The sequence below is a fragment of the Pelmatolapia mariae genome, linkage group LG6 (assembly GCF_036321145.2).
Source record: "Pelmatolapia mariae isolate MD_Pm_ZW linkage group LG6, Pm_UMD_F_2, whole genome shotgun sequence".
Classification (NCBI taxonomy): domain Eukaryota; kingdom Metazoa; phylum Chordata; class Actinopteri; order Cichliformes; family Cichlidae; genus Pelmatolapia; species Pelmatolapia mariae.
In genome coordinates, this window is record NC_086232.1 from 43,952,451 (window position 1) to 43,965,629 (window position 13,179).

Below are 13,179 nucleotides of genomic sequence, written 5' to 3' on the forward strand. Positions count from 1 at the left end.
TGGCAGGTCATGTATCCTAAAACATTAAGAATCAGAATACTTTCTTAATCCCTAAGGAAATTATGTGGGTTACAGTTCCTCCAAGAAGAAATGGTAAAAATAGTAACAGTAAGAGACTAAACTCCAAACAATATATACAATAATATAATATTAATTAGTCAGTGTCAATTGTTGATTTGTCCTGTTCCCATTGTATGACGAATTATGATGTCTGTTTGGTAGCCGTTTGCATACTATGCATACTCTCTCTCTCTTCATATATAGGGTCATATATGTGTGTGTGCGTGTGTGTGTGTGTGTGGGGGGGGGGGGGGGCAGAGGGCGTGTTCGCCCGGGGCACCAAACAGGCTAGGACCGCCACTGGTCATATAATTTAACAAACAACAAGGGACTAGTTTGGAATTAAGAACATTTATTTAAAATGAAAAGCATGTTGTATGCAACATATTACAGAATAAATAATTATAAAAAAACAAAATTTAATTTTAAATTTGTTCGTCTGTTTCTCTGTTTAGAAGTCTCACTAGCACAGTCACAGCTCGGATGACATCAGAGGCTAGTGCGTCGTAGCTGCTCACCTTTTTAGTTTTAGTTCCTCAAAGAGGGCGAGGACGGCAACAGTCGTCTCCATAAGAGCCCACTGGTGAGCGGTGAGATAGTCAGGGAGTTCATGCTCGGACACATACACCCCCAGCACTCGCTTTTGCTCTATGAGGGACTGGAGCATGTAATACGTGCTGTTCCAGCGCGTCTGTACGTCCTGCTGCAGTCTCTTTATTGGCTGGTTGAGCTGTCCCTGAATGTCCTCGAGGCGGGAGTAGGCTAAGGCGGAATGTTTAAAATGCCCAACTATTTTCCGCCCCACTGCTCTGTGCTAATAGAGATTGAAAATGTGACGTCATTGAGGGGTAAAACCGCAAAGGATTGTGGGTATCCGTGGCAAGAGGTACTAGCGCAAGCAGGCTTTCAATTGAACTCAGTTACACAGCGATAAAAAGAAACACAAAAAATGGCAAGAAGCTGTTGCATTGTTAATTGCAATAGCCGGTCGCATGACAGCCACGGGAAGCCGACGGGTAAAGAGATCGGTTGTTATCGGATTACGTCGTTGAAGAGAAATTGTTCAAGCCATGTTTCCGAAGTAAAAAAGAGCCGACAGATGTCCTGGATTGCAGCCATTCAAAGACCAAATATAACGTCCCAGAACACTCCAGAATGCTCCAAGCATTCCCACAAAGGTCAGTGTTTTGTAGTAGTTAATACGTCATTTTTCATAACATAATTGGTGATATAGGTTACAAGCAAGTCTGGCGCTGAACAGAAATTGTCGCGCTATGCTCCTTTGTTTATTGTGCATAAATAGTGAATTGTACTGACAGAATATTGCGTTTCGCTTCTGTTATTACCATGGTACATTGACAAAAACATATACTTTTATTCACAGGATAAAACAGTTTTTTGTATCACTAATTGCCCAGTACGGTTACAGCATACAATATTATTGTCACTGCTACATTTCTGTAATGCGTACCAGAAATTATTTCCACTACTAATTAATTACCGTTGAGCTCAAAGGTTATATTAATAAACGGTTAACGAATGTGTATTTATGAAGACGATTTGTGAGACTGGTAAACTTACGATACGTACGATGGTCTTTCGTTCTGCACGGTGCATTTCAAGGTCCTGTACCCATCCGTCGGTAAACTGTACCTGGGCTTGTTGCAGTGACCTGAAGTTACTAAAAACTTCATGAGTGTATGCACTCACTCCAAGAACCGTATAATTATAAATATGATCGTGGTGAAAGTTGGGCAGCATGCTGACGTCTTTTGTCCACTCTGTGTGCTCGTAAGGGTCTGACCCTTTCACTCCTTTGATTTTTTCCTCGTACCTTCTCGTTGCCTTTTCGTCGAGTCTGTCTTTGTACGGTCCGGCATTGTTCTCCTTCGTTTTGTACATTCCTCTTTTGGGGGGCAAAGAAAAAGCAAGAAGGTATTGAAACCGGCGAATGAACGTTTTGTGGTGCTGCAAATGCTTGCATTTGATGCGGTACTTTGATTGTTTTGCCACGGGTTTCCGGCATGCAATGCGCGAAAGTCACGTGGTCTGTCAATCTCTATAAGCCCTCGTGAACAGCCAGTTGGAGCGTGTGCGCGACACACGGCAGACTTGGGAGCCCTGCGTCATTCATGGCTTTAATCATGTTTTTGGCATTGTCACGAAGCACAACATGTACTGATGTTTTATGTCTGGAGCATTTCCTCAAACACATGCGCTATAGCCTGGCTGGTGTGCGAGCCGCGGAATTGTTAGGCATGTAATATGGCTCGTTGCGGCGTGAAACTCGTCTATCCACTGGGAGGTTAGGCTAATTAGCGGCACGGGGCTAACACTGCTTGTCCAAATATCCGTGGTGAAACTAAACGCAGAGGAGGCTTGCAGTAGGCTGTGGATATGTTTTTTCACGGACTCGTGTAGTTTAGGCAGCTCCGTGTCAGTCATGTAGTGGCGGCTTGGGACATCATATCTGGGCTCCAGAACATGGAGGAGACGCAGGAATCCAACATTTTCTACCTCCGAGAGTGGCTGGTCACTCAGGGCAATGTACTCGATAATTGCCTGTGTTATTTTCACAGCACGTGGATTGTCTCTGGACATTTTCATTTTCTCTCGTCTTGCAAGAGTTTGCTGCAGCGTGGGTTGTGTTGGTTTAGAAGCGTGGGTAAACTCTTTGTACTCCTTGTCGTGTTGGGATTTTAGGTGCTTGATTAAATTGCTTGTGTTAAATGCGCTACCTTTTGAGCCTCCTCTGGACAAGGGGATGCACAGTACAGTAGTGCAATTGATCCTGATCGGTGATTGGTCAAAAGTCTAGAGTGAAAGAAGAGACTTGTGATTGGTTAAAAATGTGCAATGAAGAAGCCTTCTTTCTTTCATTCAGTCTGTTGTCTTTTTTCTTTGTCAGGTGATGTTTCCAGCTCCTTTATCCCACCTGACGCCTGGGCTGCTGTCTGTGGTCTTCAGCATGATCACAATGTGTTATTTATGTATTTTGACTGGTTTACAATGACAGGACAGTAAGCTTTATCAGTGTATATTCCAATAAAAGCATCTAGTTTTAACTCCAACATCAATGAGGATTTTCTTTTGGCTCTTTTGAACCAACAGGTTGGAAAGTCCCCTGAAATTAAGCGCAATTGAAAATCAATTCCTTTCTTTTCTTCTGTGATTATTATGTGCAAAGCCGAGCCATAAGAGGAGTCTTTTAGGTTCTCCTGATGAGACGATGTAATTGTTTTACTTTTCTACTGGTAAAATCTGAAGAATTATTCATGCCATGACACTGTCATTTACAGACAGGCAAGAAATTAAAGGCATGCCCTGAACTCTTGACCCCTACACAGGGAGACATTGTTGCACTTTGCTGCCATGTTAGGGTTCACCTGTCAAAGGTAAAAGAGTTGTAAAATCAGTACAAACTTGCTAGGAGAGATTATGTTTGTCCCGTGACAAATAGACTGAGTAGTTGATTATGAAAAAGGCGTGATCACACACCATGGCTTTCACAGTCACCTGATGTCAACCAAGACTATTCTGGGGAAATTTGACTCACATAACAGATAATAGCTCTGTTAGTGTTTACTAAACAATTCCAGGATACACTGAAGTTGTTGTGGAGGCATATGTTGTACAAATACTTCCAAAACTTGTCTTTGCCTGCTTGTACACATTGCTTCTTTGGTTCAGGTCTGTTATGTGTTTCTACAGAGTTGTGTCTACATGTCCAAGGCAGATTAAAGCCCAACTTAGGCATTGATTAAGTAAATCCACAACTCACTGTTACTGTAACACAGGACACTTTATTAAAGTGGATGAAACAGGAATACAGGAAAACAGCACTGCAGGATAGTCAATCAGTGAACTGAACTACAAAAAGTCAAAAGTTCCTATCAGGTATGCTGGAATCATACAAGTTACCATCAACAATATCATTGTGAATGTTACACATACTTAAAGAAAGTTTACAACGAGCGAGATGTACTGACAATAGCCAAACACGGGTAAATGTGTAGTAAATGGCAGTGCGGTAAATCTGCCTAGTATGATATTAAATACAATTACTACTTCATATATCTCAGATCGTTTGTAACGAGCCACGGAAAGCACCATGTTGACTTGAAGGCGCGTGGATACCCTCCGTGCGTGAGTGAAGGCAGCGGCTCGGCTGAGCAGCTGCTGTGTGCAGGTTTGGTGAAGACCACACTTCTCACCAGGCCTGCCGACGAGGTGCACGGGCATCTGGATTTACAAAATGAATTGCTAATGTCGCGATCATCAGTTGTAGCCACTGAAAAGACTAGAAATGGGCGTAATACATTAGATGTCAGCTAGCGCGCGGCTAACATTTACCACAAAGAAAAAGGCTTAAATGCGCCATTCAGCGTCGTGTAATTTCCGCTAAATCCAGAGTCTGTAACTTCACGTAAACATAGAAGAAATGCCAGTTTCCATTAAAAATGAATATCGGACTTGCCGGCTTCTTCGCTCTTCCGCTTCGTGTTGTTGTTGTTTTGGTGACGCAACTTCCGTCGACCAGACGATTGGTCGTCTACAGTGGGTTTCGGCGCTCCTATTGGCCCGAGTCTACAGTGTCTACGCTCAGCGTAGACTCCGGGCCAATGAAAAGCCGTAATGGTCTACAGACACCGTAGACGTTGCACTACCGTAGACTCGACTTCTGCTGAGCACAATTTGCAGTCCGCCTTTGTTTTGTCGTCTTCATTCACTTTGAAATAGTTCCACACGGCTGACATGTCTCGCCTCGCCTTCTCCCCACTCTGAGCTGCAGCCGGGGCCTGGAGGCGGGCACTCGGCGCCTGTGATTAACCCCTTACACGCCGCTCAAACATAGACATTTCTCAGACCGTGGTATCGGTCCCCGGTATCGGGGGACTTTTAACGAGTACGAGTACTTTAGAAAATGTGGTATCGAGGCCGATACCAGATACCGGTAACGGTATCGGTGCATCCCTAGTTTTTATGACAGTTTTTGGTTTCTTTTAATGATCGTAGTCTAACGCACAGAAAGCAAGTATTTGCTCAGCTGTGATGACAGCGCGCCTTCACTGAGCTTATACACAGGCACCAGTACTGATGCTGGGAGTCGGCTGTGGGGAATGTGATGTCCAGTCTGAGCCGATGAATCCTGGCTTTGTCTTGGGCATGAAAGAAAATCATCGATGGAAACATTTGGTCACTGAGTGTATTCAGACTGACCTCAACACTGGGTCTGTTTTTCTTTGTTTGATGAGGACAGTTTGAGGGAAAAAACATCAGGATATGACTTCAGACTCAGTTTAAGAACAGAGAAGCTCCTCACTGCGTCGGTGAGCCTGAAACATCTCTGCTCTTTATAATATCTCACAAAGAATAAACACAAAATGCAGTTTTTACACCATGATTTAGTTTATTAGGGGAACAAGAGCTTTCCAAACCTCGCTGCCCTGTGATGTCGTTGCCTCTTAAACTTAATAACTGGTTGTGTCATCGTTGGCAGCAAGAACTGCAATCAGCTGTTTGTGATAACTGACATCGCCGTGTAAGACAAACAAAGTCGGTGACATCATCAGCCTGAGAGGGTTACAGAGACATTTCTAAGGCTGTGGAGGTCACAGAAGAGCCCAGATTAACATCTGCAGACCTGCAGACTCACCTGGCTCAGATAAGGTCAGAGGTCAACAATAAGAAAGAGGCGGGGCAAAGATGGGAGAGTCCAAGCAGAAACCACCGCTGACCAAGAAGATCACAAAGTCCCGTCGCACATCTGCCAACAAACATCTGGAGGATAATATTTTGAGGGCTGACGAGACAGAAGCTGAACTTTCTGGAAGCTTTGAGTCACATCTGCATCAGACTAACAGCGTTTCATCCAGAGAACATCCAGCAGCAGCAGACACGGTGGAGGGCGTGTGACCGTCTGGGCTGCTCTGCTGTGACTCAGGGAACCATGCAGGAACCAGCAGCTCCACCTCTGATTGGCTCAAAGTCTGGACTTAAACCAGGCCTGGCAGTGAAACTGGACTTAGCTCAGAGAGGCCGTTAGTTTTCACAGAGCTGTACCTGTTTGCTTCGTCCATTTCAGTCACTTTTTATTTGCAACGCAATGAATATTAAAACACAACCATGTGAGTGAACCCTAACATGGGCACACAATGCAAATCAGCAGGGAGGGACTGTAACGAGTCATTGTTCTCTTCAGGTTCGCGTTCATCGTTGCTAAGCAGATTATACAACAGCAGCATTACAAATATGCAGCGCTGCACACACACACCAAAGAAAGGTCAGAAACCCTGTGATGTGAGGAAGAACAGGCAGTATTGATTTCAGTATAAACTCACTCGATGCTGCTACAGAGGACGCTGGCTGACTTTGATTCTGTGCGTCTGAAGCTGCTGCGTGAACATAAATAAGAGACCGGCTTCACAGAGCTGTGTGACGGGGTCTTCGCTGTGTGCTGATCGGCACTAATGAGGGTGGAAACGATGGCGGAGGCTGAAGTGATGAGCCTCAGGAGGCGAAGTTCGGTCTAAAGATCAAACGAGCCCACGCAGAGAGCACACCGAGGTACAAAACAGCCTCTGAAAGCTGCACGAACACCAGCACGCACCACTCCAGCTCTCACCTCTCCTCCTTCATTACAAGCTTAAAAATGCATCTTTATTTGACATGAATATGAGCGGAGAATCGTGCGTGCGCACACAGCCTGCTGCATTACAAACAGTTTTATTTTGAACAGCAGGAGCACGTCGGGGAGTCGGGCTGAAATCCACAGGAGAAGAAGAGGCAGGAGGAGATGTGCTAGACTCCTTCCAAACTGCTGGTGTGAGGAGGAGCTCACACCAAACTCTGATTATGTCACTGAGGCCCCTGAACACTGTGAGGGGTGGTCGACACGTCTTCCTGAAGACTCACTTTGAGCTTCGTAGCTGTTGCCACGGTGACCATATCTAGATAACTTTGCAGCTAATGCTAGTTAGCAACTTCCCACAATTACCCACACAGCAGCCATGTTATTGGTCACATGATGTCATTAAAATGCTCCTTAAGGCTCCAACATCACAAACATGGTGCAGAGGTCCAGTTCAGCTGAAGCTAGCAGCTACAGCCACCTGTCAGTCAGAGAGGCCACGCCCCTAATAATGCAATCCAGTTTAAACAGGTCTCTGGCCTCAGTGTTATAAATAATAACAAGGTTTTCATCCACATAAGATACAAACAGCTGGAAACGACAAAAACGGGATCAAGTCTCTCCATGGACGATGCAGCGTCGCACTCGGCAGCAGCCACAGTTCTGCTGAGCAAACACCTCACAGCCTCGCTCCTCACTTCAGCTCTGAGTCTCTGCGAGCAGCCGGTTTACCGGATGTTTGTACATTCCAGCTCCTGCGTTCGAGCCAGCATTTATCCGATCAGTTCCTGGTCCTTTGAGACTTTCTGAGACCTGCTGCTGTCATAGAAGAAGAAGTAAGCGTAGCTGCAGGTTTAGTTCCTGAGTTCCTCCAGATGTTCTTGGTTCCTGTGCTGGACTCTTGGTAAGAGTGTCAGGTCAGCCAGTGTTCAAACATCAGGAGCTCAAATCAGCTCTTTATCTTATTTTTACCCTCCTGTCTCTCCTAAAAGGCTTGAGCTCTACCTCAGCCGACCACCCTCCACCTCCTCCGTCACCCGGAGGGAGGATGTCCGCGGCTCAGCTTCATCCAGCCACTTGGTGGCCACGAAGCTCACCAGCCTCAGAGGGAACTTGATGGACTTATTCAGCTGCTTCCTGCTGTTTCGGACGCTCACAAAGCACAGGGTGTTGATGATCCCGTTGCTCATGGCGATGCACTCGATGATGTAGAAGGCCACCAGGGAGTTCTTGTCCGTGGAGATAAGGGTGGGGTAAAAGTCCCGCAGCAGGGTGAAGCCGTAATACGGCGCCCAGCACAGGATGTAGGCCACCAGGACCAGAATCAGCACCACCACGGTCCTCCTGCGCTTCTGCAGTCTCTTGCGGATCTGTACCGTCTGAAAACCTGGAACATTTTTAAACCACAGCTCTCTGGAGATGTGGGTGTAGCAGAAGGCCATGACAGACACGGGGCCCACGAACTCCAGAGCGAAGACGAGGAGGAAGTAAGAGCGGTAGTAAACCTGCTGGTCCACGGGCCAGATCTGAGCGCAGAAGGTCTTATCGGGGCAACCGTCCACATGTGGGTACGTCGTCTCTGAGGCCATGTAGGCAGACGGGATGGAGATGAAGATGGGGACGAGCCAGATTGTCAGGATCACGCAGCACGCCGTCTGGTGCTTCATACGAGGCCTCAGCGGGTGCAGGATCGCCATGTACCTGCAGACACAGACGGGAAACTGGCTCAGGTGGAGGAGGGCCGGCTTTCGCGCTCTTCACACGGACTGCTTCTAAAACACGGAAACCTTTTGGTTTCTGAAGCTTTAATAATATAAATTTTTAGTTACCGTATTTTTCGGACCATAAGGCTCATTAAGCGAAACAAAACAGAGTCAAACTTTACTCCACTCATTCATTAATGCTGTATTCTATCACAGCTGCTCTATTCCCATGTTGTTGCAGTATATGAATGACTAACCTTCTATTGTGGATGGATTATCTCAGTTGTTCTCCTGACTGAAGTTTGGTCCGTTTACAGCATCCTGCCATGCGATTGCATTTGTCCCTAACCACATAAAATCAGTTCGAGGTCAGTAAACACAACCAGAATTCATACATAAGGCGCACCGGATTATTAGGCGCACTGTCGATTTGTGAGAAAATAAAGGATTTTAAGTGCGCCTTATAGTCTCCAAAATGTGCTTTTAACTTTGACCACCGGGGGAGAGAGTGTGCTGAAAGGCTTACCTTTGCTCATGTGTGCCACAGACATGTATGATTTGTTATTATTAATATCTCCTTCATAACTTCATACCTTAATGTTGGCATAAATCACTATAAACAAATACAAACATCAGTGGGATGAAATCAACATAACAAACAGAATATAGTCAACGTTTTCTAAATCAGCTGAATCATAATCATCTGATTTTTTAATGTTGTGATTTTTAATGAATCACAGTCTAAAGGTCCGGCTGTGAGTATCAGCACATCATCAGTTAAATAGCAGCGCTGCATTAATCTCACGTTGGTCTTACTTTGACCCAGAAGGACTTGCAGCTGGACGATGAGCCTGTCTCAGACCAAAGTGCCGGGCCCTCTCAGGCCCTCTCAGGTCCTATCAGGCCCTCTCAGGTCCTATCAGGCCCTCTCAGGCCCTCTCAGGTCCTATCAGGTCCTATCAGGCCCTCTCAGGTCCTATCAGGGCCTCTCAGGTCCTCTCAGGCCCTCTCAGGTCCTATCAGGCCCTCTCAGGCCCTCTCAGGCCCTCTCAGGTCCTATCAGGCCCTCTCAGGCCCTCTCAGGTCCTATCAGGTCCTATCAGGCCCTCTCAGGTCCTATCAGGCCCTCTCAGGCCCTCTCAGGCCCTCTCAGGTCCTCTCAGGCCCTCTCAGGCCCTCTCAGGTCCTCTCAGGCGCTCTCAGGCCCTCTCAGGTCCTATCAGGCCCTCTCAGGCCCTCTCAGGTCCTATCAGGCCCTCTCAGGCCCTCTCAGGCCCTCTCAGGTCCTATCAGGCCCTCTCAGGCCCTCTCAGGCCCTCTCAGGCCCTCTCAGGTCCTATCAGGTCCTATCAGGCCCTCTCAGGCCCTCTCAGGCCCTCTCAGGTCCTATCAGGCCCTCTCAGGCCCTCTCAGGTCCTATCAGGTCCTATCAGGCCCTCTCAGGCCCTCTCAGGCCCTCTCAGGTCCTCTCAGGCCCTCTCAGGCCCTCTCAGGCCCTCTCAGGTCCTATCAGGCCCTCTCAGGTCCTCTCAGGCCCTCTCAGGCCCTCTCAGGCCCTCTCAGGTCCTATCAGGCCCTCTCAGGCCCTCTCAGGCCCTCTCAGGTCCTATCAGGCCCTCTCAGGCCCTCTCAGGTCCTATCAGGCCCTCTCAGGCCCTCTCAGGCCCTCTCAGGTCCTATCAGGCCCTCTCAGGTCCTCTCAGGCCCTCTCAGGCCCTCTCAGGCCCTCTCAGGTCCTATCAGGCCCTCTCAGGCCCTCTCAGGCCCTCTCAGGTCCTATCAGGCCCTCTCAGGCCCTCTCAGGCCCTCTCAGGCCCTCTCAGGTCCTATCAGGCCCTCTCAGGTCCTCTCAGGCCCTCTCAGGCCCTCTCAGGCCCTCTCAGGTCCTATCAGGCCCTCTCAGGCCCTCTCAGGCCCTCTCAGGTCCTATCAGGCCCTCTCAGGCCCTCTCAGGTCCTATCAGGCCCTCTCAGGCCCTCTGATTTGGCTTTTTATCCTGTTCCCTTTGGAGGTTTTGCTCTTTTACAAAGTAAGACTGTTTTTGTGGTGGTTACGTACTGACGGCACCATCTGGACACGGGACGTTTTAACCTGGGACTGTGAGGACACGTCAGAGATCTTTCTGTTGTTTTTCAGTGCTGTCATCGTTTTGTCAGAGCTCCGTTTCCGCCTCTAAAATCTGTGGACACATTTCTTTGTTGGTATTTCTGCTTGAATGGAACAGATTCGTTGAATGGAGCTTTAGTTTTTTAGGATGTCCCCTCTCGGGGGTTCTGGTGTTTCTGTTGATGTAAGACTGTGTTTGCAGTTTCAGAGGAGCTGAGCTTTGATGTAAGCGCAGCAGCAGTCGTGTTTGTTGGATTTAATGGATTGTGTTGTTATCAGCTGCAGAAGTGTTTGTACCCTGAGAGGGAGTCGGTCTGACACGCTGCCAGATGTTTGGATGTGTTCGCTCTCAGGATAACGAGGAAAGTGGAACCACTTTGTTGTCCCCAGATACACAGAAGCTCTCTGGAAACACTAACAGCCGTCAGCCAGGCGTGATGAAGGACGCGTGGAGGACCGCCGGCCTCGGAGCGCGAGCTGACCGGTTTCACTCAGAAACACGGGAGCTGCTTTTGTTGAAGCAGAATGTAAACCGCGTCTGTCAGCTGGTCCGCTCTGGAATGTACTTGATGTGGAGCCGCCATCAGGACCCTGCACATCATCACCGGCCTCGCTGCTGCCGCCACACGCTTCGACTCACACGTTTCGCGTGCTTATCTGGTTTCTTAGCCTGACTCAAACATCATTCATACTTCGGCTCAAGCACACCTGAGGTCACGTGACAGGAAGCATTAATGGAGAAAACCTCTGAAGGTTAATCTGAGATTACAAGGATCCCACCCCAGGGCGGGCTGATGATCGTTTAAAAGAAGCAGCATTCCCACAGGGATGTCAAACGTAAGGCCCAGGGCCCAGAATCGGCCCGGCAAAACTCAAATACGGCCCAACTGGTCAGCTTAAGAAGATGTGGCAGTTTTTACAGATACTAATGAGTTGTCAGTAAATCAACAAAACCTTCATGTTTAATAATTAACGTGCAATGAGCTTCACTTGTCCGGCCCACTTAAGATCACGGTGGGCTGCATGCTGCCCACGCTGCAAGAAAAACAGTAAAATCTACAGTAACTGTGCAGTAATTGAATTTGCAGTACTGTTACTGCAAATAAATGACAGGATATTACTGCATTTATACTACTGCAATATTGTATTGATTCTATATTTTTCCTGCAAACTTCTGCAGTATTACTGTAATGTTTACCAGTCATGTTTTACAGTGTAGCCTCTCCTCTGACGTCTGATTGGATGAAGCATGATGCTCATGTTGGAGGTTTTGATCCTGTTAGAGTCAGAAAGGAGCAGAAGGACTCCAGACGCTCTGATCTTCATCACCGAGTGATGTCGTACTGACCTCGTCTATCTTTCAGGCACAAAGTGAATATTTAAGATTTAAATGGATCGCCTGTAAGGACGTCCATCCTAGTAGGATCCTGATGGTTGTTTCAGAGGACCAAACCATGAACATCAGCAATAATTACCAATCATTTCAAAGAGGAGTGGACTTTTCCGTTCCATACTTCTATTCTGTAATAAAACATTTATCCTGGCCTTTACGGAGCCTCTCACTACTTTTTTAGCTCCTCCTACTCTCAGACCTCCCTCTGGGTAAGTCAGTTTTCCTCTGATTGGGCAGCTTCTGGAAGCCCACTGAGGGGCAGCACTAAGTGCTGATGCTGTGGCAGAGATTCAGCAATATTATAAACTGAACGGCCGTTACCCAGGATGTTCTCACACGGAACATTTACACACCAAACCAACCGAAGCACAAACAGAGGCTCTGTGTTGTTTGCTTGTGTTCCCGGAGGTGAACCCACCTGTCCACGGCGATGGCCAGGAGAGCGTTGGTGGACACGTAGAGCGAGACGGTGCGCAGGTAGTTGGTGGAGGCGCAGAGCAGCAGGCCGTGCTCCCACGACAGCTGCTTCACCACGTAGTAGTCTAGCAAGAAGGGACAGCAGATCGCCGCCACCAGCACGTCCGACACAGCTAGGTTGGCGATGAGCAGGTTGGTCAGGTTTCTGAGCTGCTTGTAGCGGGCGAGGCTGGTGATGAAGAGGCAGTTCCCCACGCCGCACACCAGCATGATGCCCACCAGCACCACGCCAATGACTATGGTGGCCACGAAGAAGGCCCGCCCCTGCGTGGTGTCCAGGATCTCATCTGGGGAAATCCCGTAATCTGGGAAGACGCCCACCAGCGCTGAGCTGCTGTTGGTCGAGGTGCACATTTTGGATCAGGTCAGCATGCTCGCACTGCTGCGCCTGCAGGGACGGGACAACAAGGCGAGGGTTAACCTTTGAAATCTGGGAGGGGCCAAAGTTCACGTTTGAACCGATCAAAAACACCTTTCTATGACTGGTTGCTGTCATGAAGCTCACCTCAGTTCTCAGGTCAGAGAAGCGAGGACCCTAACTAGAGGTTGTCATGGTTGCCGTAATAAAAAGGTTGACGGTTAGCGGTTGTCAGTGACTAAAAGTGGACCCACCAAAAGATGCAGTTCCTCTAACGGCCACTTGAGGCTAATGCTAGTCCTCACAGACTCACAAACACAGAGCTTCTTACTGGTTTCTGTTCCACAGGGGGCGCTCTCGAGTTCATCCAGACTGAACGAGCTGAAACATTAAATTTCACGAGGCAAACATTTTTGTCTTCTGTATATTTTTTAATAGGAGGGTTTGAGTA

The 13,179-nt window shown here is 47.8% G+C and overlaps 1 protein-coding gene across 1 annotated transcript; it reads right to left on the reverse strand.

Annotated features, from left to right (window-relative positions):
* Positions 1 to 7,692: 7,692 nt before the first annotated feature.
* Positions 7,693 to 12,724, reverse strand: prokr1a (prokineticin receptor 1a). The gene is made up of 2 exons (XM_063477360.1): positions 12,312 to 12,724; positions 7,693 to 8,392 (listed from the first exon to the last, which is right to left on the reverse strand). The coding sequence occupies exons 1-2, from the start codon at positions 12,722 to 12,724 to the stop codon at positions 7,693 to 7,695; spliced, it is 1,113 nt and encodes a 370-aa protein (XP_063333430.1).
* Between the last annotated feature and the right edge of the window lie 455 nt (positions 12,725 to 13,179).